Source organism: Bubalus bubalis, chromosome 5 (assembly GCF_019923935.1).
Source record: "Bubalus bubalis isolate 160015118507 breed Murrah chromosome 5, NDDB_SH_1, whole genome shotgun sequence".
Taxonomy (NCBI): domain Eukaryota; kingdom Metazoa; phylum Chordata; class Mammalia; order Artiodactyla; family Bovidae; genus Bubalus; species Bubalus bubalis.
The window spans coordinates 79,272,144-79,298,776 of NC_059161.1; the positions used below are offsets into that span (position 1 = coordinate 79,272,144).

The window sequence follows — 26,633 nt, forward strand, 5'->3', positions numbered from 1 at the left end:
AGGATAAGAGGCTTGTGGACCCTTCCTGATGGGAGGGACTGGCTGTGGGGAAAACTGGGTCTTGCTCTGGTGGGCAGGGCCATGCCCAGTAAATCTTTAATCCAATTTTCTGCTGATGGGTGGGGCTGTGTTCCCTCCATGTAGTTTGGCCTGAGGCCAAACTGGTAGGGGTAATGGCTGTAATGGCAACCTCCTTCAAAAGGACTTACGCCAGCACCCTGAGCCTCCCAGGACTGCTGTGGCCACTGCCCTGACCCCGTGCTGTCGACCCACGCCCCACCAGAGACTCCCACACACACAGGCAAGTCTGGCTCAGTCTCTTGTGGGGTCACTGCTCCCTTCTCCTGGGTCCTGGTGTGCACAAGATTTTGTTCGTGCCTGCCAAGAGTCTCTCTGCTCTTCAAAGGCAGATTCCCCGGGGATACTGAGTCCCTTTACTTGGGTAGTCTGGTGGGGCCTGGAACCTTCAGAGCAGTGAGAACTTCTTTGGTATGATTGTCCTCCAGTTTGTGAGTCGCCTGCCTGGCGGCCCGACAGTGGGGCTCCTGGTGACTCCTCAGGAGGACTTGGGCCACAGGCCGCACCTCCCAGGACTGCTGCCGCTGGAGCCCCTGTCCCTGCAGCAGGCCGCTGCAGGAGACCTTCAGACACCACGGCAGGTCTGGCCCGTCTCTTGTGGGGTCACTGCTCCTCTCCCTCAGTCCTGGTGCATGCAAGGTTTTGTTTGTGCCCTCCAAGCATCTCTGGGGGGCACGAGGTTTGATCTTAAACGTGATTGCACCCCTCCTACCATCGTGTTGCAGCTTCTCCTTTGCCTTTGGTTGTGGGCTATCTTTTTTGGTGGGTTCCAACTTGAATTTGCATTATGCTTCCCTTAACACTGGCTGGAGGTACTACGGTAATACTGCTTTTGACTTCACTTCTGAGTTCATACTGCATTTATTAATGAATTTAATCAACAAATGAATTTATTAATAGTACTTTCCCAAAGAGAAACAGATCCCAACTCTTCCCACACTGTCCACCAAACCATGTAAGGAACCCAGGTACTTCCCTAAACAGTTCTTCCCTAAACAGTCCAAGATTTGCCAGAGAGATGGAAACTGCAGAACTCAGCCTCAGTGGATGGGTTGGGGGGAATTACAGGAATCAGATGGGTGTGGACTTCCCAGAGGGAGGGAGCAGTGCCCTCTGGGAGAAACTGTGACTTTAAGCAGCCCTGTATGTGAGTGTATGTGGGTGAGTGTGTGTGTCTGTGTGCGTGTAGGTGTGTGTCTTTGTTGGGGAGTTAATGATTTGCCAGAGGCTCATTTCACAACTTACCAAGGGTCAGCTTCCCTTGAGCATGTCCAGGTTCGGTCCCCAGGGCTCCTTGCCCCTGGCCAGCTTCCTCCTGGAGCGTCCCCCAGGCAGCCCTCGACATGATCTCCATCACTGAATGGCAGAGTGAGTGCTGGGGGCTGGGCCCATGCTGCTGAGGGGGCTGGGCTGGGGTGCGGGGAGGTGTGGCCCCTCCCAGCCTGGCCGGCCCTGGGGAACCTGCAAGGTGACCTCTGGAGCCAGTGGCTGGGAGCTGCCACGTTGGCCTCCTCCAGGCCGCAGGGCCGGGGCCAGCTGGGATCCCTGCCGACCGGGGCGAGGGCTGCTCAGAGCTCCCAGGAGGCCAGAGGCTGCTGCCTGGAGGAACTGGCAGTCTCACCACTTTGATCCCATCCCCATTCAGGATTCTGAAACTGGGGGTACTGCAAGGGTGGACCTAGAAGGCCTCTGCCTATTCAGGCTCTTTCCCCCAGAAACTCTTAAAGTCTCCTGCAGCCCTGGCACATTCTTATCAGACACTAAACTCAAATCGTCTCCCTATATCACCCTGTCTTCACTCCTAAATGTCTTTCCCATTTCTTCACGAGAGAGGGCAGGGAGGTAGTCCCCAGGGCCGGGAACAGTGATGAGAACTGGCTCTGTGAGTTTCGCTTGGGAGAGTTACTTAAAGCCAGTGTCTCATCTGTGAACTGGAGACAGTATCCATTCATTCACATGAAACATATATTCCCTGCTTATACTCCAGGATGAGGAAACAGGTAACCAGCCAATGAAGAGGTCAGTATGTAGTATGTCAGGTGGTGAGACACCCTCTGGACAAAAATAAAACAGGGTAAAGAGGCGTGCGAGTGATGAGTAGGAGGGATTACTGCTTTGTATAGAGTGATCACTAAACTCCCCAGGGAAAGTGCATGGGAATTGAGGGGGCAAAGCCACGTAGCTGTATGGAGGGAGAGATCTTCTTGGGAGAGGGGACCACCAGGGCCAAAGCCCGGAGGCATTGCGTAGGAACACAAGGCGGCTAGAGTGGGTGAAGCTCAGTGAGGACGGGAGAGCGGCAGGAGGCCACTCTCCTCCTGGTCAGGAGAGTGGCTGGTCAGGAGGCCACCCAGCAGCCAGGCTGCATGAGGATTCCCGCTTCATCTGCATAAGACAGGAAGCCGTTAGAAGAGTTTGTGCAGAGGAGTGGTAGATCTGCTTACGTTTTTAAAAGATCCCTCTGAGTACTGGCCTGAGAGTAGACAGACTGGAGGGACAGCAACAGAGAGGCTGGGTAAGAGGCAGGAGACGGTGATGGGGAGACGCTCTGAGGTGAGAGATGGTGGGGAGACCAGGGTGGTAGCATCAAAGTGGTGGGAAATAGTGCTAGGCGTGCGCTGAGCAAACTGCGCAAAGGGCTTGCTGGTGGATTGGATGTGGGGTGTGAGAGACAGAACTCAGGAGTGCCTCCAATATTTACAGCCTGAGCAATTAGAAGGGTTGAGAAGGAAAGCGGGAGGTGGGTTTTAGACATGTTGAGTTTGTGGTCAAGTAGGTAGTCAGGTATATGAGTCTGGAATGGAGAGAAATTCGGGAATTGCCAGCATATGGATAGTATTTAAAACCATGAGATTGTCTGGCACACAGTTTCTCAGCCTCCCCACTACTGACATTTGTGGGCAGGGTAGTTCTTTGCAAGGCAGGAGACCCCAGTTCGATTCCTGGGTTGGGAAGTTCCACTGGAGAAGAGATAGGCTACCCATTTGAGTATTCTTCCCTTGTGGGCTCCCCTTGTGGTTCAGCTGGTTAAGAAACCGCCTGCAATGCAGGAGACCTGGGTTCAGTTCCTGGGTTAGGAAGATCCCCTGGAGAAGGGAAAGGCTACCCACTCCAGCATTCTGGCCTGGAGAACTCCATGGATTAGTCCATGGGGTCACAAAGAGTTGGACGTGACTTTCAGTTCTTTGTTTTAGGGGGGTCCAAAATCATTGCAGATGGTGATTGTAGCCATGAAATTAAGACACTTACTCCTTGGAAGGAAAGTTATGACCAACCTAGATAGCATATTCAAAAGCAGAGACATTACTTTGCCAACAAAGGTCCATCTAGTCAAGGCTATGGTTTTTCCAGTAGTCATATATGGATGTGAGAGTTAGACTGTGAAGAAAGCTGAGCACCGAAGAATTGATGCTTTTGAACTGTGGTGTTGGAGAAGACTCTTGAGAGTCCCTTGGGCTGCAAGGAGATCCAACCAGTCCATCCTAAAGCAGATCAGTCCTGGATGTTCATTGGAAGGAATGATGCTAAAGCTGAAAGTCCAGTACTTTGGCCACCTCTTGCGAAGAGTTGACTCATTGGAAAAGACTCTGATGCTGGGAGGGATTGGGGGCAGGAGGAAAGGGGGTTAGATGGCTGGATGGCATCGCCGATTTGATGGACATGACTCTGAGTAAACTCCAGGAGTTGGTGATGGACAGGGAGGCCTGGCGTGCTGCGACTCATGGGGTCGCAAAGAGTCGGACACGACTGAGGACTGAACTGAACTGAAGTGAGCTTCCTATTACAGGATTTTAGCAGCATCCCTGGCCCCTCCCCGCTAGATGGCAGCAGCACACTCTCGCTACCAACTGTGACCATCAGCCTGGCTGCTGCCGCTGCTGCTAAGGCGCTTCAGTCGTGTCCGACTCTGTGCGACCCCAGAGACGGCAGCCCACCAGGCTCCCCGTCCCTGGGATTCTCCAGGCAAGAACACTGGAGTGCGCTGCCATTTCCTTCTTGGGAACAGAATTGCCAACCACCATCTATCAGCCCTCACCCCACCCACCAAGTTGAGAAACACTGACCTGGGGGAAAAATAGAGAAGAGGGCTGAGGCCTGAGCCCGGGGACAAGCCTACATTTTATTAAACCAAAATGTGCTAAGTTCTAAGAAGAATGTGCTAAGTCAGTCCTGCGAGAGAGAAAAATGAGGCAACCAAATTGTCAGGAATGGAGAGACGACCAGACTTCCCTGAGAAACTGACATTTGCGTTGAGACCTGAAGGCGGAGTGTGTGTCGGCCAGATAACAAGTGGGAAGCAACCCTGTGTACAGAGGCCGTGAGGCAGGAAGGCCCGTCCTGGAAACAAGGATGTGCTCGGAGTGTGGCGGGCGAGGATCATTCTCTTGCCTGCCCTGCTCCAGGAGATGCAGTCGGAAAAGCAAGCCGAGGCCCCGTGATGGGCCCGGGAGCCAAGGCACGGCTGGGAGGACTCTTTCCTTCTAAGCCCATGGGAAGCCATGATGGATTGTCCGCTGCACTAATACGAGTAGACTGCATGTTTTCCAAGACCCCTGACGACTGTATGGAGAAGGGATAACAGGGGCAGGAATGCAGCAGGAGACTAACTGGGGAATGTCGCAGAGTGCAGGAAAGAGGAAATGGTGGTTTAGAATTAAGTCGTAAGCATGGAGAGGAACGGACAGCTTTCAAGATACACTTAGGATTCCTCCAATAATTGGGAGTGTTATGGGAGCAATAACACTCACCTGTGGATCGAATGGGTAAGGGGGTGGCGGAGCTGTGAGGCCACTGGGCTTCTGCCTTGAGCTGCTGGATGGATGGTGATGACATTTTATTCATTAGGGGAAAACTGAGCCAAGTGCAGCTTTAAGGAAGAAAACCAATAGCTCAGTTTGGACCTGTTGAGTTCAAGATGTCCTGAAGAGAGAAAAACATGCAGATATGCCAAGTAGGCAGCTGGATAGGAGTTTGGAAGCTCAAAGAAGCCAAGAGCTAGAGAGATAAATATCGACATTGTCAGCACACAGGAGATACTTAAAGAAGTGGGAGTCCATGTGCAACTAGAACGAGAAGAGAAATGAGCTGGAGCTGAAGCCCTGAGTAGTTCAGACCCGGGAGGGAGAGAGAGAAAGGGGAGCTGGCAAAGAAGCCTGGGAGGAGTGGCCAGAATAGCAGGAAGAAATCGAGAATATGGTGTCTCAGAGCCCACTAGAGGATGCTGCAAGAAGGGGGTGGCCAGCTGCTGACAGAGGAGGCCCGACCCCTATCCTTTGCATTTGGGATGTCGGGAGGCCCGGGCCAGAGCAGTTCCTGCAGAGGGGGTGGGGGCAGGAGTGGGCTGGACAGGGTGTTCAAGTCACTTCTCTAGAGTCGGTCTACTGGGTTCACACCCTGGTTCTGCTGGCTGCTGGCTGCACACCCCTGGGCACAGGTTAACACCATTCATGTTTCAGTTCTGTCTGTGAAATGGGGGGAACGCATACCTACCACATAGGCAGTTAGGAAGACGAGATGAGTTAATACACACGAAGTGCTTAGATTGCCTGGCACCATGCACTCATCAGCGTTAACAATGACTACTATTAGTCAGTGCTGTTAATTCTGTAAAGAGAAATAGGCTCTTTCTCTTCCCCCTCCCTCCTTCTTCAACAATTCCATCCTAAAGCCATACTGCGGAAGTGGAGCAGTGCCCAGGGTGGGCGTCAGAGCGCTCCCCAGGTTGGAGGGGTCACGCTGGGTGGGGTTCAGCTGGCCAGGAGGAGGGGGGCGTCTGGCAGGGTCGTGGTGGGAGCTGGAGGGTCACTTTATGTGGAGGGTCCTGCAGACTCCGACTTCAAGAAACATCCTCAGTAGCGGTCAAACGGGAATCATGCGTCACCGACAGTGGCAGGAGAACACGGCATCACCTCTTGCTGATATTTCTGCATAACCTGAATACAGACATGCGGAGACATCAGACAAACCCAAATAGAGGGAGTGCTACTGGATGACCGGCTCAGATCTTCCAAGTGTCAAGGTCCTGTCAAGGAGAGACTGCAGAACTGTTCTAGACGTAACAGTCTGAAGAGACAAGGCAAGCACTTGCCACGTGTGACCCTGAACTGGACCTTTTTGCTGGGAATGGTATTACAGGAACAACTGATGAAACGTGAATGGGGCTGAGCACTGGATGGTAGTCATGTATCAGTGTTAATCTCCTGACCTCTAATAAGAGGTTTTTAAAGCGGTCATAAAAACTTAAGATATTTTTGTCATTCAGATTGTGGTCTTCCTCCACAATATCCTGGCCCATGTAAAATAATCACAACAAGGTAGAAATACTTCTTGATCCTCAGTTTATTGTCTCTTCATGCATGCATGCTCAGTCACTTCAGCAATGTCCAACTCTTTGCAAACCCATGGACCGTAGCCTGCCAGGCCCCTCTCTCCATGGGATTTTCCTGGCAAGAATATTGGATTGGGTTGCCATGCCCTCCTCCAGGGGATCTTTCTGATCCAGGGATCAAACCCACTCTCCTGTGTCTCCTGCATTGCAGGCTGATTCTTTACTGCTGAGCCACTGGGGAAGCCCTTATTGTCCCTGAAGGTAGAAAAATCATGCAATGGAAAGAACACAACCTTCATAACAACCAAGGAGGTTGTATTTTGCCCAGTGTCTTGGGCTCTAAGAGATTTAATTCAGGCAGGCATTCTAGAAGGTAGAAATAGGAAGCTTGAATAGATTACAGAGGTTTGTCAGAAACAGGAGGAATTGCTCTTCGTTGCAGATGGATTCTGGTGGCGGGGCAATATGTTGAGAGAAATGATGCTGTGCTGGTTCCTAACAAATCCAACTCTGCCAAAAGGGAGAACTAATTAGGCTGGCTTTTTTTTTTTTTTTTAAATATGAGTTGAATGAGGTTTCAGTACAAATCTCATTTCTGTATTTTTAATGATTCTTTTAAGGAAAGCCTTTAGCCTTATTTCTATACTGGAACTGGTGTTAATTTCCTCCTAAGATCTGTATGATAACAAGTTGTTGTTTTTGTTTAGTCACTAAGTCGTGTCCAACTCTTTTGCGACCCCGTGGACTATAGCCCGCCAGGTTCCTCTGTCCATGGGATTTCCAGGCAAGAGTACTGGAGTGGGTTGTTATTTCCTTCTCCAGGGGATCTTCCCAACCCAGAGATGGAACCTGTGTCTCCTGCATTTCAAGCAGATTCTTTACCCACTGAGCCACGGGCACAGATTAGGAAAGATTAATTACCTGAAAGACAATTGTGTTTCATTCTCTTTCAGTTGTAAATATAATTAAGCCAGTAAGCCTTGTCCTCATAATTCTTTTTTTGTTTTGTTTTCTTAGTTCTGTCTCTTAACAACCAAACTTTTAGCAACTTTTTACAACGCTCTATGGAGACATGGCAGGTTCAATCCCTGGGTTGGGAAGATCCCCTAGAGTAGAAATGGCAACCCACTACAGTATTCTTGCCTGGAAAACCCCATGTACAGAGGAGTCTGGTGAGCTACAGTCCATGGGGTCACAAAGAGTTGGACAGGACTGACTGACTGAGCACACACATAGAAACATGGCAATAATACCAATTTCACAGAGACGCTGAGGATCAATTCTGAGATGTTAGTTAACAAGTCCAGTAAAACTTTTATCTTTAAAATCTACCTATGTGTTTTCTTTTTACAAATTAAGTTATTTTTAATAAAGCTATACATGTTGTAGTTGAAAAAGACACTCTAGCTCTTTCTCTATTCATCATAACAAATGATGTTCATATTCAACAAAAAGAAAATAAGGCATTTTAGCTATATTAAGTAAATAAAGTGAGTTGCAAAACAATATAAACAATAAAATATAAACTTTAAGTTGTACCTCATCAGTAATTTTTTTAAAAGGAAGTGACATGATTCCCTTTACCATAGCATCAAAAAGAATAAAATCCTTAGGAATAAACTTAACTAAAGAGGCAAAAGTCTTACCCTGAAAACTAAAAAAATGTTGCTAAAAGAAATTTTAAAAGATGCTAATATGTAGAATATTCCAGCAAATTTGGAAAACTCAGCAGTAGCCACGGGACTGGAAAAGGTCAGTTTTCATTCCAATCCCAAAGAAAGGCAATGCCAAAGAATGCTCAAACTACCGCACAATTGCATTCATCTCACATGCTAGTAAAGTAATGCTCAAAATTCTCCAAGCCAGGCTTCAACAGTACATGAACCATGAACTTCCTGATGTTCAAGCTGGTTTTAGAAAAGGCAGAGGAACCAGAGATCAAATGGCCAACATCCACTGGATCACGGAAAAAGCAAGAGAGTTCCAGAAAAACACCTACTTCTGCTTTATTGACTATGCCAAAGCCTTTGACTGTGTGGATCACAATCAACTGTGGAAAATTCTGAAAGAGATGGGAATACCAGACCACCTGACCTGCCTCTTGAGAAATCTGTATGCAGGTCAGGAAGCAACAGTTAGAACTGGACATGGAACAACAGACTGGTTCCAAATAGGAAAAGGAGTATGTCAAGGCTATATATTGTCACCCTGCTTATTTAACTTATATGCAGAGTACATCATGAGAAACGCTGGGCTGGAAGAAACACAAGCTGGAATCAAGATTGCTGGGAGAAATATCAATAATCTCAGATATGCAGATGACACCACCCTTATGGCAGAAAGTGAAGAGGAACTAAAAAGCCTCTTGATGAAAATGAAAGAGGAGAGTGAAAAAGTTGGCTTAAAGCTTAACATTCAGAAAATGAAGATCATGGCATCTGGTCCCATCACTTCATGGGAAATAGATGGGGAAACAGTGGAAACAGTATCAGACTTTATTTTTCTGGGCTCCAAAATCACTGCAGATGGTGATTGCAGACATGAAATTAAAAGACGCTTACTCCTTGGAAGGAAAGTTATGACCAACCTAGACAGCATATTAAAAAGCAGAGACATTACTTTGCCAACAAAGGTCCATCTGGTCAAGGCTATGGTTTTTCCAATGGTCATGTATGGATGTGAGAGTTGGACTGTGAAGAAAGCTGAGCGCCAAAGAATTGATGCTTTGGAACTGTGGTGTTGGAGAAGACTCTTGAGAGTCCCTTGGACTGCAAGGAGATCCAACCAGTCCATTCTGAAGGAGATCAGCCCTGGGATTTCTTTGGAAGGAATGATGCTAAAGCTGAAACTCCAGTACTTTGGCCACCTCATGCGAAGAGTTGACTCATTGGAAAAGACTCTAATGCTGGGAGGGATTGGGGGCAGGAGGAGAAGGGGACGACAGAGGATGAGATGGCTGGATGGCATCACTGACTTGATGGACGTGAGTCTGAGTGAACTCCGGGAGTTGGTGATGGACAGGGAGGCCTGGCATGCTGCAATTCATGGGGTCGCAAAGAGTCGGACACGACTGAGCAACTGAACTGAACTGAACTGAACTGAACTGAATATGTAGAAAGACCCATATTTGTGGATTGGCAGACAATGTTGTTAAGCTGTCAATACTACCCAGAGCAGTCTACAGATTCAATGCAATAATCTATCAAAATCCCAATGACATTTTTTGCAGAAATAGAAAAATTCATTCTTAAATGCACATGAATCTCAAGGAACCTTGAATAGCCAAAGCAATCTTGAAAAAGAAGAATGAAGTTGGAGGTTTCAAACTTCTTGATATCAAAACTTATTACAAAGCTACAGTAATCAAAGCAGTGAGACTGGCAGGAAGACAAACAGAGAGAACGATGAAATGTAAAAGAGAGCCCAGAAACAAGCCCTGGCATACCTGGGCACATGGTTTTCAACAAGGGCACCAAGACCACTCAGTGGAGAAAGGACAGTCTTTTCAACAAATGATGTTGGGAAAACTGGATATTCACAGGCAAAAGAATGAAGCTGGAGCCTTACCTCATACCACATGTAAAAATTAAAGTTCATTTTAGCTCTAAGTAAGATCTAAAACAGTTCTTAGAAGAAAACATAAGAGAAAAGCTTCACAATGCTCGATTTGGCAATTATTTCTTGGGTGTGATAACCAAAAGCTCAGGCAACTACAGAGAAAATAAAAACATTGGACTATATAAAAATTTAAAATTCCTGTGCATCAAAAGACACAAGAGAGTGAAAAGGCAACCTACAGAATAGGAGAAAATATTTGAATAGGATAGGAAATATAGAAGTAGGAAAAATATTTATCATATATCCAATAAGGGGTTACTATCCAAAATATACAAAGTACTCCTATAACTGAACAACAAAAAATCCAAACAACCTGTTTTAAAAATGAGCAAAGGCCTTAAATAGACACTTCTCAAAAACAGATACACGAATGACCAACAAGCGCATGAAAGATTCTCAACATTAGTAATCATCAAGGAAATGCAAACCACAGCCTCAGTGAGATACCACTTCACACCCTTTAGGATGAATGCTATCAGAAACAAAACGGAGCAAGAACCAGAAAGTAACAAGTGTTGGTGAGGATGTAGAGAAGTTGGAATCCCTTACCATCACTACTAGGAACGTAGAATGGTGTAACTTCTGTGGGAAATAGTATGGGGCAATCATTTTGCTGGCTGCGGTACAGATTTCCAGGTGAGGATCTGGTCGATGACTTCTGTTTCCCTATCAAGTGTGAAGGGTCATCACTGGAAAGCTGGGGACCAGAGCAGTTTAGAAAAGAAAGGAGAGGCTGTGAGAATTATCAGGAGGACAAGCCTCCTGAGAAATAGGGCAGGCCAGCTGAGCAGGTCTGAGATCCTCTGGGGCTGCGGCTATGAGTCTTTGGTGGTACTCTTTGACCCGGGTGTGAGTTGGCATCAAGTGGCTCCCAACTACAAGAAAACAGGGACAGAGCAGGCAACGGGTTGTGTTCAGCCGGAGTCACCACCCTGATAACGCTCTAGCAGAGAAGAAGAACTCTGAAGATCTTGAAGACAAGAGGGAACTGCAAATAGAAGCAGCGAGGGCAGCACCGGCTTGCTGTGGTGAGGGCAGGGTGTGGGCAGGGCCCAGCAGCAGTTTCCAGGCGCTAAACGGAGGCTTGTGCCCACCCGCCCCTTCCTTCCCATCCTTCGCCGAGAGCATGGAAGCCAAGATTCCGGGTGACAACAGGGCCACCCTGCCTCCCACCCCCGGAGGGCACCTGTCCAGGGGCGATGGGGGCAGCTGCAGCATCCCAGCTTGCTCCCCAAACCCAGCCCACCACAACTTCCTTGCCCATTGCAGAGATTGGTGTGGGCACCACTGGCTTCGGCATCTTCTTCATCCTCTTCGGAATGCTCCTGTACTTTGATTCGGTGCTGCTGGCCTTCGGAAATGTGAGTCTTCCAGCCCTGTGAACCTGCGTGAGGTCTCCACGGCCGGGAGGGTCGGCCCCGAGTTTACTCAGATCGGGTCCAGCCAGGCATTGTGTGCCACCTGCATTGGGCAGGCAAGGGCTGGTGGCTGGGGATGGACAATAAGGCCTCCCGGGCACAGAGGACCTGAGGACCTGGATTCTCGTGCTAGCTCCGGGTGAGGCCCTGGGCTGGGGGTGGAGGGCGGGAATTCAGATGAATCCGACACTCGCCCTCCCTTCAGAATCCCACCACCCAGGGAGGGGAATGTGACATCAACCTACATGGCTGGGGAGGAAGGCAGGGGCAGTGGTAAAGTCACTGTAAGATAAATACACCTAATATAGAAAGAGGTGCTTGGGGGAAAGAGTACGCACAGTGAGAGAAGGACGAGAAAGAATTTAGAGAAGAAAGAGTGTGGGGAGCATAAAGCACTTCCAGGTGGGTGGATCTGCTAGAGCAGAGGTATGGAGAAGGCAGGAAAGCATGGAATATGCTGGAAGAGAGCTGAGGGCTCAGTCTGACAGGAGCCCGAGGCGCTCGCAGGGCTCGGGAGGAGCCTGGCTGAGGTGGCGACAGGCTGCGGGGTGGAGGGCCAGGGCTCCCTGGGACTCGGGTGTGGCTGCCCAACCTACTCAGGCCTGGCTTTCAGCCTCTGTGAAATGGAGTCTTTTCCACGTTACCTGGGAGGTGTGATGAGAAATATCATACCTGAGGAAGTGCTTGGGATGCAAGAAACCGGGCTGAGCTGGGTGACAAGCGAGAGGCCTCCGAAGGCCTCTGGGCCCTTCTGCCCCTCACCAGCCCCAGTGACTTGGGGCTCCCGCTGGCTCGCCCTCGTTGATACCTCGGCCTCTGAAGAAGGAGCAAGTCCTGCCCCCCAATCCTGTGCGGCTCCGGGCCTGGCCACGGACTCTGAAGGGGGAGGAGGGCGCGCAGCCAGCGTGCTCTTTCTCACCCGCCTGACCCCCGACCGCTCTCCCTCCCCACAGCTGCTGTTCCTGACTGGCCTCTCCCTCATCATCGGCCTGAGGAGGACGTTCTCCTTCTTCTTCCAGAGGCACAAACTCAAGGGCACCAGCTTCTTCCTGGGGGGTGTGGTTATCGTCCTGCTGCGCTGGCCTCTCCTGGGCATGTGCCTGGAAACCTATGGCTTCTTTAGCCTCTTCAGGTGAGCACAGGTCCCGGGCCTCGCGATGGGCACCCCAGGGCCTCTGAGCAGCTGAGCTCAGGCTCCAGCGGGTGTGGGCAGCGTGACTGGCAGTGCGTGCAGAAGCCGGACTTTATCCCAAAAGAGGCGGAGACTCAGAAGGGCTGGGAATGGGGGTGGGCCCCTGGTGGACACTGCGAGCTGGAGGAACCGGCACACCCACCAGCAAACATGGAGCGCTGTTGTGTGCCCATCACTGTGCCCGGCACCAGGGAGGAGGCCCAGGACCTGCCCGCAAGCCTGGCAGTCAGACAGGGAGCAGAGCCAGTGAACTCAGATCTGCGAAGCCCCTCACAGGCACGGAGCAGGCTCACAATTTTCCTCTCATTCTGTCATCTCCACAACCCACTGTAGGGCTGTCCTCTTGTAGATAAGGAAACCAAGGCCCAGAGAGGCTGCCGCTGCCGGAACTCTCACAAGGAGCATGCAGAGGATCTGAACTTGATCCAAGTGTGGATCAAAAGTGCGAGTGGGGCCCCTCAGACTCAGTAGTTCTAGCCAAACCTTGACAAAGACAGCTTACAGCAGCATTGAAGGGGGAAGAAAATCACAGCTACCAGAGACCTCAGAAATGCAAGTGGGCCTCAGGGAACCGAGGTCCAAGGAAAGGAAGCAGCTCAGCCAGAATTCAGATCTCTATTCCCTCCCCACACCAGCCTCTGTGCCCCCAAGCCCTTTGGAGGGTCACCATTCTTGCCAGGGGAGGGGTGTGGGGAGAACAATCTGAGCACAGCCTCCAACGGTGATCCGTGCCCGGGGCCTGGAAACCTATGGCTGCTGGTTCACAGCCAGTCTAGGGAGAGACGACTAACAAAAATAAACATTTCCCAAGCAGTTCTTTGTGGAGATGTGGATGCTATTACTATTAACCCCATTTTACAACTGAAAACAGATTCAGAGGTGTTAAGGAATTTGCCCAAGGGCCAGTGAGAGGTGGAGCCCAGATGGGACCCCAGGAGTCTGACCCCAAGGCCTTCATTCATAACTACCCTAACCGTACTGCGTCTTGAAAAGGCATGGTAAGCCATGCCTACCCAGGGTCCAAGGGCCTGCTCTCCCAGGAGCCAAAGCTGGAGCCTGTAGCGGGACCTCAGCCTCCCCTCCGGCTCATCCCTGATCCCCCCTCCCCCTCTCTGCTCCTAGGGGCTTTTTCCCTGTTGCCTTTGGCTTCCTGGGCAGCGCCTCCAACATCCCCTTCCTGAGTGCGGTAAGTGAATCGTGTGAATGGCTTGGTGGTGGTGCTTGGGGAGGGGGAAGCACACGGACTTGGTGAAGCTGCAGAGGATCCTTTCCCATCTCCCCTCAAAACCCCTCCCCAGCTGGCCCGTCTCAGCCCCTCTTCCCGACAAGAGCGGATGAGGGTTCTGTGAGCAGTTGTGCCAAAGGTGTGGGTGTTGGGAATGGTGTCGGTCAACCGCTCCCTGTTAGAGCCAAAGAAACAGAGCCTTAGGGGGTCTCAGTGACCCAGCAGAAAGTGCCAGATTCCTGGAGAACTGGGCCTCTATCCTCTTCTTGGGGCAGGGGGTGGTCCCCGGCCCCACCCCTCCCCTCTCTGAAGCACCTGGGGTGAAGAGAACACAAGCCCTCTAGAAGCCCAGGGAGGCCCTCGGCCACCCCTCGACATGCCCGCCCCCGGCACGCCCCTGCAGCCCCCCTCCATATCTGCACCTGGCACTCCTGGCTCTCAAGGCTGGCTTCATAATAACCTGGATATTGAGTCTGCTCCCCGCTCTTTGTCTGGAGTAATGATTCTTGCCTCCCACAGCTGTTCCAGAGGCTTCAAGGCACCAGTTCAATGGTCTGAACAGCAGAGATGCACTCCTTGAACTTGGATCACTGGGCGAGGGGGCTGGAAAGGAAATGGGAGACATCTCGCAGGCGCCCACCCCGCACTGACTCATCCCCCTGACGCATCCGGACCTCTCCAGGTCCAGAAGGACGGACGGAGCCGAGGGACTGACCTCGATCCCCAAGCCAATGCAGGAAGCCGTCAGGACTGCTGGGAACAGAGACCCAGGGCCCACGAGAGGAAAAGCAGAGATTAAATCCCCAAGCTGTGAACGTGCCCGAGACTCAGTGTCTCTAGCCCACTAAGCCCACTCTCTGGCTCAGGGTGGGCGCACAGACATCATTCCGCCCGAGGAGCGGCAGGCCAGCCCTCACGGCCCATCATTAAACCCTGATGTTCACCAGCCCTAATGAGGGAGATAAGATGTTTGCAAGCCCCTGTTAGCGGCAGCTGTTAAACAAGGGATGAGTATTAATCCCCAGGATGGTGGGAAGTGCTTCCCAGCTATTGATTAGGTGGATGTCTGCACAGCGCACTCACCAGCAGCTTCTGTGCTGGGGTAGAGGGCTGTGCCCCTACCTTCTAAGAGCCCCAGTCTGTCTTGGGAAGCCCCTCATCTAAGGGTAAAGCACACTCTTGCAGGCCCAGGAAAGAGTCAGGAATCCCCTGCAATGAGTACATTTAATACGTTTCTGTGAGGGCCCTATGTCTGTGCAGAACCAGGAGCGGGTGCTGAGGGTGCAAGGAAAGCAGACCTCCCCACTTCGAAGAAAGGTTCACAGCGATTTCAGAATGGCGAGGATGTGGCCGAGGTGCTGCAGGAGCGGCACGTCACACACACTGACCTGGAGGGCTCTCCTCCGTTCCCTCAGCACTCCCAGGGATACCCGCCTTCTGCCTTTTTGCGCTGCCTTCCTAGCTAGCTGGTCACATGCCTGTCTCACCCATCTGACCACTGTGCATTCCTCTCCAAACCCTGGGCTGAGCTCAGGAATTGCTTGGGGAAAGAAGGGAGCAGAGAAGAAAAAAGAGACAATCCCCCTACCAAGCCCAGACCCCAGCCCTCAACCCAGAAGCCACTGTCTGGTTAGAGACCCCAGCTGAGCTGCCAGGGCTGGGGAGACATGGGGGACAAGCATGCTGAGCCTCCCCCATCCCTCAAACAGTCCCTTTCCACGTTGTTTGGGGGCAGAGTGGATCTGTGAGTGGGCCTGGGGTGAGGAGGCTGCAAAGAACTATTAGGAATCAGAAAGCCAGCCCTGGAAGACTCCTGGAGAGGGAGCAAAAGGCTGATTTTAGCCACGGGCACCAGGAGGCAGGAGCCAGCAGCAGGGAGCGGGAGGGCTGCACCCTCCGAGGGGCTGGGGGCGGGCAGAGGTGGGTCTGTGCCTGCAGACGTCACCCTGGGCTTTATAAGGGACATGATCAGGGCATCGGTGAGAGTGAGCCCATAAGCCCAGCTCGCCTCCCTCGAGGTGCCCCCCTGCCCAAGTGGTGTCATCCTTTGGAGACCCCTCAGGACACAGCCAAGGCAAGGTAGGTGGCCTGCAGCCTCCACACCAGGGGAGGGGTCTGGCTGGACCCAGGGAGGCTCACGAGGTGGGAGCAGGCATGTGTCCAGGCAGGCAAAAGGGGTGCTGATCTTCCCTGATGAGTGGGGTGTCGGGGTAGATACACTGACTTGCACTTTATGAAACCAGGACCTTGGGGGTTACTTTCTGGGGAGTGACTGCGGTGAGTGAGCTCCCCGTGGCTGGGATAAGGGGTCACAGAGGCGTCTGTAGGGACCTGGCGAACACGGGGGGCTCCTCTGAGCAGTTCCCCGTTGCGCAGATGGCAAACACAGACGTAAACAAAGAGCTCGTGAGTGCCCTGCCAGCCCTGGCACTAGGAGATGGGGTCACCCCAGAAGGGAGCCATCCCACCCCAAAAGCTTTCCAAGCAAGCCTGGAGTTTCTGTTACTCTCTAGGTACAAAACCCCTGGGACAGAGGGACCACAAAATTGCCACTGTGGCCCTTGGAAGCTGATGGTTCTTTTCCAAACAATTTAGTTCTACCACATGTTAAAAGCCCCTGTGCGCAGGAACCAAGGGGGGGTGTGTGTGTGTGTTGGGGACAGGTAGGAGGGAAAAACCAAAGTTCTCACACGGCGCCCATGGCAAGCACTACCTCTGCTGGGATGGGGAGGAAGCACTACAAGTGAGAGGAGCATGAAGGAGGAACACCACCTTCTAACCACACAGCTTGGCCACTGCCCCCTCCCTCATGTACCACCCTGCTTCTGAAGAGCAGCCTGAATTCTCCACCTGAAATGCTCATCTACACACACTCCAGTCTGACTCACACCGCTCCGGGATGAAGCCCCTGGTGGCCCCTTTCCCAGCCTCATCGCTCACTCTCTCCCCAGCCAAGACCCACCCCCCTGGCAGGCTGGAGGGCGGCACTTCCCTCTACTCCTGGCGTCGGCTTCCTTGCTGGGACTGCCATCGATGAACCTTTATTCATCTGGCTGACTTGTGCTCAGAAAATCAGCTCAGGCGCCACCCCTGCAGAAAACCTGCCTGGACCCTCCAGGTCAGGGTCTGGTGGGCTCTGAAGCACCCCGGGCGGCCTGCAGCGCTGCCTGCTCCCCACCAGTCTGTCTTCCATTGTTTGATGGTCAATCTCAAAGTGCCTGATGACTTTTCCAAAGAGACATCAGACTTGGGAGCTGGAAGAGCCGGAGGAGGGCAGTGGAGGATAAGAAGGCAAGGGGGTGAAAAGGGGCTCAGGGTCTCCCTGACCCCACCCACGTGCTCACAAGCCTCCGGTCTATCACTGGCCATGTTACCTTGAGACGGTCTGCTTATGACTCGATTTCTTGCGCTAGATCTCAGGGGAAGGCCCGGGGAAGGTGTGCAATACCTGGTTGTTGTTACCAGGAGTGATTTCTGAACTGACCTGGACCCTGTGCACCCATGGTCTAAAGCCACAACAGAAACAGTTTTACACTCTTCTCTCTAGTGGATTGAACCTGTCTCCACTCCACGCCCTGCCCCAGGCCTTAAGGCCGGTGCAGAAAGCCATGATCTGGGTTTCAGGGTATCACAGAGTCAAAGTCTACAAGGAAAGTGACCATCTGAGGGGACAGTTAGTGGCCAGTCTGATCCAATGCTCTTATTTTTCACAGGTAACAATAAGATCCAGAGATTGGGGGTGGACCTGTTCTAATCTCACAGGAGGGAGGGAGGAGCTGCAGCCACATTTGAGTCCTTCTGATACCATTCTTATTCTACCCCATGCTTGCATCTCGAGGGAGCAGGAGGGGACCAGGGCGCAGGAGCAAGAACAGAGGGATGGATGGGCTGAGCTGCCACTGGCAGCTGATGGGCACAAACAGCTCCCCCACCCACTTCCCCCTGACCGCACAGGGAGGTCCGGCCTTAGATCTGGCACCCACACCCGTTCCGCTCAGCCTGCAGTGCTGCCTGTTCTCCACCAATCTGTCTTTCATTGTGTTTGCTGGACAGTCTCAAAGTGCCTGATGACTTTTCCAAAGAGAAATCAGCCTTGCGAGCTGGAAGAGCCAGAGGGGGGCAGTGGAGGATGAGAAGGGAAGAGGGTGAAAAGGGGGTCAGAGTCTACAGCTCCCCCCTCAACTGCCAAGATCACACAGTCAATTAAATCCATACCCTCTCAGGGCCCACAGAGAACAGAATGTGGAGACAATTGACCTGATCCATCAGGGAAAGCCTTTTTCTCTTTCCTGAATTATAGGCAATAAGACAATTTAATGATGGCTTTCAAGGCTATGAAGGGTTATGAGAGCAAGCAAGATGATTACCTCTTCCTTTTTTCTTGAAAAAGGAAAAAAAAGAAGTTCCTGTTACAGCAAGAGGGCCTGGGCCGGATTTAGAAAGGCACGCTCCAGCTGGGAGAGTGGAGCATGGAGAGCTGTGATTCCGGCAAAGCCTAGAGTGCAGGCAAGAGGCCCCTGCTCCCAGGCTCCCGGGAAATGGCCTGGGCCTCAGCATCCTCCACTCAGTGCAGCTCCTTGCCCACCTCACTTAACCCCTCCCTGCTCATCGTTACACTCGTTTTTCCACTCCTCGCATCTCACTCCTCGTTTTTCCAACATTCCTCTCAAGCAAACCCAAAGTTCAGAACCCTGGCCATTTTCCAACCTGAGCAGTCCTGCCCCTTCCACAAGTATGGCTCCTCCCTCCTTTCTTTCCTTCCTAACTTTACTGGCCTCGCCTGGCAGGAGGCCCTCCCTGACGATCCTCACCTAGCACGAGTTTAGCTTGAACTATATGGCGAGAGGGCTCTCAGTCCTATTTCCCTGCTCTGTCGGTTCTGGCTCATCCCTCCACGGGGGCTTCCAAGGGCAGGGTTGTCTCCTCTCTTCCAGGTGCCTGCTGCATGCAGGGCTCTGCCCAGGGCCTAGCCCAGGCAGCGCCTAACCCCGTTCCTCCTCCCTCTCTCTGTCTTGGCCTCAGGGCACTTCCAGGACCTGCATCTTCTCACCAGGATGAACGTGCTGCTTTCCTGGCAGCTGATGCTTTTCCTTTGTGCCACCGCCTTCAGGGAGACATTGGAAAAGGTGGCGCCCATGGAGAGTCCTAGAACCACAGGTATGAGTTGTCTGGGAAGAAGGTTGGGAGGGAGCAGTGAACTGATGCAAAATGAGAGTTGCCACATTTTTCAGAGATGGCTAATCTGCTGCTATGAATGTAAAGCTGCACAATGGAAACCTAAGACTGGCACATGCAACACGTATGGGGCCCCACTAACCTTGCAAGCAAGAGACGGATTTCTGCCGTTACAGACATCAGGAGGCTCATCCAAGTGCAGGTGCTTGGTAACCCCCGAGCTCCTTCACGGGCTTCTGTGCTCGATGCCAGCTGCTCCTCTGTGCAGATCTGCTGGGCAGGCATTTACTATGCAAGTCTATCTTATCAGTGACCTCAGTTCCTTTATGGGGAATCTGGAAAAAAAAAAAAAAACCTACACAAAAGGATAGATCCTTAATACCTCTCAATCTTATGAGTTCATTGTGGGATTGAAGAGCTGGAGAAACTGAGGCCCAAAGAGGTAAAGAAACCTTCCCAAAGTCACTCAATCCAAGGCTGCAGAAACCCAGCAGGTGCTGAGCTCCCCCAAGAGTGCCCTCTACAGGGCGTGAGCTAGTGCTCATCGCCAAGTCAGGAATCAAGGTTTAACACTGCTCGGTGGTCAGCCTGGCCTCTTGGGACCTCTGTTCCTCTCCAGCTATGGAACGTGCAGCATTCTTTCTACACAAGATGTCCCTGTGCTCATAGATATCCCAAAGCGGGCTTCCCTGGTGGCTCAGTGGTCAAGAATCTGCCTGCCATTGCAGGAGACACGGGTTTGATTCCTGGTTTGGGAAGGAGCAACTAAGCCCAAGCACCACAACTGTTGAGCCTGTGCTTTAGAGCCCAAGAACCACGGCTACCGAAGCCCGCACACTTGAGAGCCCGGACTCAACAGGAGAATCCACCGCTATGAGAGCCCCCCTACCACGACTAGAGAGTGGCCCCTGCTGGCTGTAACTAGAGAAAGCCCATGTGCAGAAGACCCTGTTCGGCCACAACTAAAATAAATAAATGGAAAAAAAAAGATGTTCCAATGCAAAGAGATCATGGACGCGGGCGTCCCTTGCCAAGAACATCTTCTCTCCTGGGACCGGGTGCTCTTTCTGGGTAAGGGAGGATCCCCCAGAGAATAATGTCATCACCGCCCTGGGGACACTGAGCTCTTGGCTCTTTTTGGCAAAACCTTTTGGGTGATGCTAAAAACAGTGATGCCTAAGTAATGATCCACCTGCTGGGATGATGGCTGTAGCTGGACAAGAGGTCTTCGTCCCTCCCATCTCAGCCAGGCCCACGGCCCCCCTAGGAAGATTATCACTCACCCTGGACCAGACTCACCCACACTCCTCTTCTCCAGAGAGTGCCAGGGCACTGATGGGCAGAGCTCAGAGTCAACTATCCCCCTCCACCCAACACACACCCACTCACACCCCAGACCGCATTTCCACCTATCCCTGGCCACAGCTGGCTGGGGCCATTGTCTCCTGAGAGCTAGCTGCACTATCTTACTGCTAACAATTTAATGAACTTAATGAGCCTTGCATGTGAAGTGCCTTCCAAGTTAGCCTCATTAGCCCTCAGTGTGAAGGGGAGAGATTACACGGGGAGTAGGGGAGGCGAGCTGGTTGAGGTGACCCAGTTCCCCTTCTATGCTGAAGCCCTGATATAGCTTATTAGGGGTCACATTTGCTGAGGGTGTGGGAGCACAGTGGTCTTTGCTTCGCTTTCTTCATTTGTTTGACTGCAAGCCTTTCATTAGTTTTTATATATTTAACAAGGCTTTTTGAGGCCCCGCTATGAGCCAGGCACTGTTTTCAAGACTCTGAGAGACTCAGATGAGTGGACATGGCCCTGACCACCCCAAGGAGCTCGGTCTAGTAGGAGCCTGATGAAAAGCAGGGGTAGAGGGCCAGCCAGCCAGCTGCGAAGAGAAGCGAAGCTGATTATTTCCAAGCTCTATCCTGCTTGCTTCCTTAAAAAAAAAAAAAGAATTCAATGTAAAAGACACTCAAGAAAATCCTGTGAAATATCTGAAATCATAGCTATGTTGAAGGAGAGAGGAGCAAATGGACTAGCCACCCAAGCTAAGATGCTGCTGGTGCCCAGCGTGGAGCGCTGAGCTTCCTAGGGCTCAAGGGACAAAAGGGAAGCCGAAGATGGGGATGTGAGGAGGTGGTCCAAAGCTTCTCTCCGGCCCCCGCCTCACTCAGCCTCTCCCTGTGGCTCTGTCCTAGGCTCGCAGCTTGGACCCGCGACGCTCCGGGCGCCCTGGGAGCAGAGCCTGCGGTGCGCGGCGGGGAAGCCCGAGGCGGCCGGGCCTCGGCCTCGGGGGGCCGCGCTGTGCCCCCCTGAGAGCTCCGCGGGCCCCCAGCGGCTGGGCCCGTGCGCCCCGCGCAGCCGCCTGATCCCGTCCCCGAGGGGCGCGGTGCTGGTGCAGCGGGAGAAGGACGTGTCCGCCTACAACTGGAACTCCTTCGGCCTGCGCTACGGCAGGCGGCAGGCGGCGCTGCCCGGGGGCCGCAGCGCCGTGCGGGGCTGAGCGCCGAGGTAGGGCCTTCGCCTCCAGCCCCACCCGGGCCGGAGTGGGGCGGGCAGGGCAGGGCTGTCGACCTGCAATTTGTGTACCGAAGCAATAAAAGAAATGCTGCCGACTCACCTGCGTGTGACCTGGGGCTCATTTTTGCAGGTGGCGCGGGTGAGATTGTTACACTGTCTCTCAACTTCATCTTTAGCTGGTTTTAAGGTGGCTTTATCATCTTATCGAGGTCAGTGCTTTTCAAACTAGAGGTGGTGAAGGACCAGCTTGTTTTTCCCCCAATGGGGCAGATCAGTACTATTACACACACATACACACGCACACACACACAGAATCTAAGACTTTAAAAAACAACCAAAAAGAAACCCCAGTTGGATGCTGCTTGGGTGGTATTACAGCAACATCAAATTACTATAAAATTTTCTGAAGACGTTCTCTCAGTTCCTAGACTTATGTCACTGCAGCTGGGTAGCAAGCATTTTGCAGAGGGCCCTGAGCCCCGCGCCCACACTTTGAGGAGGGGGAAGGCAGCTGGCTTAAGCACCACCCCTTTTCCCAGGGAAGTTTTCAACCAGTCGAACAGCCTGATCTGAGAGACTATACTGACCACTGCCCCATTCACTGAGGTATAAATATCAGCCTAGTTCCACAGTGAGACCTCCACTGGGGTGCTTGGCCACAAGACCCTAAAGCCCCACTCCATTTGCAAAGAGTGTCAGCAGGGACTGGGCCATGCATTCAACACTGCAACCCCTGGAAACCCTGGGTGGATTTTATGTGCATCATTTCTCTACATCCTTGGAGGCACCCAAGGGGCTTAGCATGTATTGACCTCATTTTCCACAGTGAATACCCTAAGGTTTAAAAAGAAAAATAACACTCGAGGCACACAGCCAATGAGTAGCAAGCCATTTCAGGCTCCTGACTGCAGAGCCTGGCTTCCCCATCGCACTGTCACACTTCTCTGACATGGCATGACATTAGAGTAAGCTGTGGTGGACATCAGAAAGGGTCAATCTGCCTTGTGCAGACATTCCTGGGGGTCCCCAATGGCTGGGGAGTTTAAATTGCTGTAGGAAGGACAGAGTAGTTAGGAAACTCCAGGAAATCAAGGCTTCTGCCCACAGAAAAACCCAGCCCTATTTGACAGCCTCAGGCTACCACTACCCTGCTTGGTCTAGAATGGAAATGCTCTTTCCTAGAAGGATTGTGGGGTTCACCACCGTTCCATGAAACACCAGTTACAGAAACCCGAGCTCTGCGGATTAGAGGCAGAATCTTGTTGCTATGGCAGTGAGATAGGCTGCCATGGAAACAGGACAACCTGCCCCACCTCATCTCTACCCTGAAACCGTCCTCAAGGATCTCTCATGTTTTTGAAACTGCTGTGAGCTCGGGTCCTAGTGTGGTGTGACAGGGTGATGCTGCTGATATATCATCCCCCAAACAGCCTCGAGTGTGTCTCTGTACTTCTAGGAGAGGAATCATAAACTCAACACCTACTCTGTTAGGTGAGTTGTTCTCCTATTCCTGGACTAGTCCTTTCTCTGATGAAGTCTATGGGCAGGAAGAAGTTAACAAGTCTCCAAAATTTGCTCTTAGCCAGCTTACTTTTACAAAATCTCTTTTGATCCCCTCTAACTCTCCCCATAACCTTAACTTTAAGCAGATAGGAGACAGGTGTGTGTGTGTGTGTGTGTGTGTGTGTGTGACTTCAGGGGTGAAACGTGTTCTTTGGTATACGAAGCAGGCCTGTGTGTGAGAAGGTATGTGTAAGAGAGGGGTAAATGTGAGAAGCACACGTGTGTTTGTGTGACTGTCTGTGGTGTGGCCCCTCTAACTGCATTTCAGGCCTTGTTAGCTCCCTCTGCAGCCCAGATGCTCTCCAGGATCTCTGCTCCAGCTGCTTCAGTGGGCAGCAGGAGGAGAACCGGGTCTGCCAATCCTGTCTTCTCTCCAAGGACCCCAGGCCTTGCAGTTCTTGGCCCCATGTACTGTGTAGGGATGGGGGTCTCCAAGGGATGAAGGGGGTCTTTGGTTTCATGAGGGTCCCAGCCTGACTCTGAACAGATTGAAGGGAATGTCCAGAGCACATTGCAGGCAGTGAGGCGCCCCTGGGACTCCCAGGGACTCCCGAGACCTCTGGCTCAGAGAGCTAGGGCAACAGGGCCCGAAGACTTGGAGGTAGGGCTGCCTGCTGCTGCTGCTGCTAAGTCGCTTCAGTCGTGTCGGACTCTGTGCGACCCCAGAGATGGCAGCCCACCAGGCTCCCCCGTCCCCGGGATTCTCCAGGCAAGAATAGTGGAGTGGGTTGCCATTTCCTTCTCCAATGCATGAAAGTGAAAAATGAAAGTGAAGTCCCTCAGTCGTGTCCGACTGGCAGCGACCCCATGGACTGCAGCCTACCAGGCTCCTCCGTCCATGGGATTTTCCAGGCAAGAGTACTGGAGTGGGGTGCCATTGCCTTGGGCTCTCAAATGCACTCCTTACTGAGAACTCTGGACAGTCCCCAAGGGGCTAGAACCCAGGAGGCCTGGGCATCTTTCCCTGGGGAAGGGGAAGTGGGAGGACCTCTTTCCATGTTCCTCCCCTTTTGGTAAGTCTGTTGCACTAGGAGGGTGTTGGTCTCATGGCCTGAAGCATATGAGGGGTGGGAGTGGGAGGGATCCAGGGGGATTTCTGCCTCTAGTATCACTCTTAATATATTAACGAGCAATTTTTTTTTAAGAAACTACACTGTGCCAAGTGCAGAGCTACTCCATTTTAACCTCACAACAACTGCATGAAGTGGGCAGTATTCTCAGAAAGGTTAAGTGATGTGTCCAAGGTCACATAGCTGGCAAGTTCGAGAGCCAGAGTGAGACTCTGACATTCCAGTTCAAAGTATCATCATCATCCTACACACTACAACCTTTCCTTTCTCTGCTCTGCTGTGTGGCAGAGCCAGCCTTCTTCCTGAATGATTTGTCTTGGGTAGCAGGTCTCTGGCAGTCAACGTAACTGTATCCTGATCCCTCTCTGACTTCTTTAATAACAACACAGGTGAGCTCATCAATCCCCAGAGCAAGCTTCCTCCCCTCAAACCTCCTATTAGGGATCAGGCAACTGATTTGGTCCCTGTCTCCTTCTTTCTCTGGAAGCAGCTTCCCCAGGTCCAGACTTGGTTATAGGGAGGCGAAGGTGTCAAGTCCCAGGGGAGCTAGTGTGCCCTTGCTCACCTTGGGTGCCTCCTTCCATTTTAGACATCAGAGCCCAACAGGCTCAGAGCAGGGGGCCTGGAGGCCAGCAGGGCTGATTTTGGTCATCAAGAGAGAGCCAGATTACAGCAAAGAGCCGCCAATTTCATCCTTTTTTTGGACTTTGCTTGCCTATATTTTATTTATTATGTGTCCAATATAGCCTTTTAAAAATTTTTATTTACTTTCAATTGAAGGATAATTGCTTTACAATGTTGTGTTGGTTTCTGCCATACATCAATATGAATCAGCCATAGGTATACATACATATGTCCCCTCCCTCTTGACCCTCTGTCCCACCTCCCACCCTATCCCACCCCTCTAGGTTGTCACAGAGCGCTGGGTTGAGCTGCCTGCATCAGACAGCAAATTCCTGCTGGCTATCATCTTACATATGGTATTCATATGTGTTAATGCTACTCTCTCAATTCGTCCCACCCTCTCCTTCCCCACCCCATGTCCAAGGTCTGTTCTCTATGTCTGTGTCTCTATTCCTGCCCCCCAAATAGCTTCATCAGTACAATTTTTCTAGATTCCATACATATGTGTTAATACACGACATTTGTTTTTCTGTTTCTGACTTCTTCACTCTGTATTAGAGGTTCTAGGTTCATCCACCTCACTAGAACTGGCTCAAATTCTTTCCTTTTTATGGCTGAGTAATATTCCACAGTATATAGGTAGTACAACTTCTTTATCCATTCATCTGTTGATGGACATCTAGGTTGCCTCCATGTCCTGGCTACCAAAAATAGTGCTGCAACGAACACTGGGGTACACGTGTCTTTTAGAATTGTGGTTTTTTCAGGGTGTATGCCCAGGAGTGGGATTGCTGGTCACAATATAGTCTAACAACTATCTTGTCGACATATTACCTTCACAAAATGTTTCACGGTACCACTTTTGACTCATTCGTGCCTGTTCACTCCTTAAGCCCCTTAAAAGATAGCAAAGGAACAAGAAAGGAATAAATTCCCAAGGACAGAGAGAAGGGATAGGAAACCACAGCAGGTGAGAAATGACAGCCAAATATTGAAGATGGAAATTAGATGGAGGACTTGGCAGAATGAAGGAAGCTACAACCTCAAAGCCAGCAAAAGGGGACTACTGAAGGGCCGTAACTGATTGACTCCCAGAGCCAACTCCTGGTACCTGGAGGTACTTGGGACAAATTCTAGACTGAAAACAGGGGACTGGCTAGAAATCTCTATGTGGAGAAGTCAGACTTACTGAGTCCCCTCTATCCAGCCAACACAGCCATACTTCCTGCTTCCCCATTGGGAAGAATCAGTAGAGACTCAAGTCAGGAGGTCACCAGCACAATGAGGATGGGATAAAGAGAGTGCCTGAAAAGAGGGAAAAAGAGAGTGGACTGTGTGAAAGTCTTGCTGGGTAACTCCCCAGACCTTTTGCAACCTCTTCTTAGAATGTAGTCAGCAATGGGATAGATAACGCCCCAGAGGAAAGACCAAAAGATTCTGACATTGACGGGTACATGCTTTAGTCCACTTGGGCTGTTTTAACTACCTACCACAAATTGAGTGGCTAATTAACAACAGAAATTGATTTTTCACAGTTCTGGAGGCTGGGAAGTCCACAATCAAGGGACCCTGATTTTACCTGGTGAGGGCCCACTTTCCTGTTCACAGATGACTGTGCTTTTGTTGTGTCCTCACATGGCAGAAAGGAGCAGGGAGCTCTCTGGGGTCTTTTATATAAGGGCACTAATCCCTTTCATGGGGGCTCCACCCTCATGACCTAATCACCCATGAAGGCCCCACCTCCTAATATCATCACACTGAGAGTTAAGATTTCAACATATGATTTGGGGGGGACACAAACATTCATCTGTAGCAGTGTTCCAGG

General features: G+C 51.5%; 2 protein-coding genes across 3 annotated transcripts; both read left to right on the forward strand.

Moving 5' to 3' along the window:
• Nucleotides 1–160: 160 nt before the first annotated feature.
• Nucleotides 161–14,678, forward strand: GOLT1A (golgi transport 1A). Of its 2 annotated transcripts, none has more exons than XM_025277671.2 (5): nucleotides 161–301; nucleotides 11,294–11,385; nucleotides 12,396–12,574; nucleotides 13,757–13,820; nucleotides 14,379–14,678. In XM_025277671.2, the coding sequence occupies exons 2-5, from the start codon at nucleotides 11,344–11,346 to the stop codon at nucleotides 14,415–14,417; spliced, it is 324 nt and encodes a 107-aa protein (XP_025133456.1). In that variant the 5' UTR covers nucleotides 161–301; nucleotides 11,294–11,343; the 3' UTR covers nucleotides 14,418–14,678. The 2 variants fall into 2 exon arrangements, with proteins under 2 accessions (XP_025133456.1, XP_006062382.1); XM_006062320.3 differs by lacking the exon at nucleotides 161–301 and adding an exon at nucleotides 881–1,446.
• A 283-nt stretch (nucleotides 14,679–14,961) lies between these two features.
• Nucleotides 14,962–21,742, forward strand: KISS1 (KiSS-1 metastasis suppressor). The gene is made up of 2 exons (XM_044943322.1): nucleotides 14,962–19,016; nucleotides 21,230–21,742. Exons 1-2 carry the CDS (start codon nucleotides 18,914–18,916, stop codon nucleotides 21,532–21,534), a joined length of 408 nt encoding a protein of 135 aa, XP_044799257.1. The 5' UTR covers nucleotides 14,962–18,913; the 3' UTR covers nucleotides 21,535–21,742.
• Nucleotides 21,743–26,633: the final 4,891 nt, after the last annotated feature.

Excerpts from the sequence above, each read along its gene's own strand:
- KISS1 (XM_044943322.1), top strand. The coding sequence starts at position 18,914 with ATGAACGTGCTGCTTTCCTGGCAGCTGATGCTTTTCCTTTGTGCCACC. Across the intron at positions 19,017-21,229 it reads GGAGAGTCCTAGAACCACAG|GCTCGCAGCTTGGACCCGCG; the intron begins GTATGAGTTGTC and ends GCTCTGTCCTAG.
- GOLT1A (XM_006062320.3), top strand. The coding sequence starts at position 1,422 with ATGATCTCCATCACTGAATGGCAGA. Across the intron at positions 1,447-11,293 it reads CTCCATCACTGAATGGCAGA|AGATTGGTGTGGGCACCACT; the intron begins GTGAGTGCTGGG and ends TGCCCATTGCAG. Across the intron at positions 13,821-14,378 it reads ACATCCCCTTCCTGAGTGCG|CTGTTCCAGAGGCTTCAAGG; the intron begins GTAAGTGAATCG and ends TGCCTCCCACAG.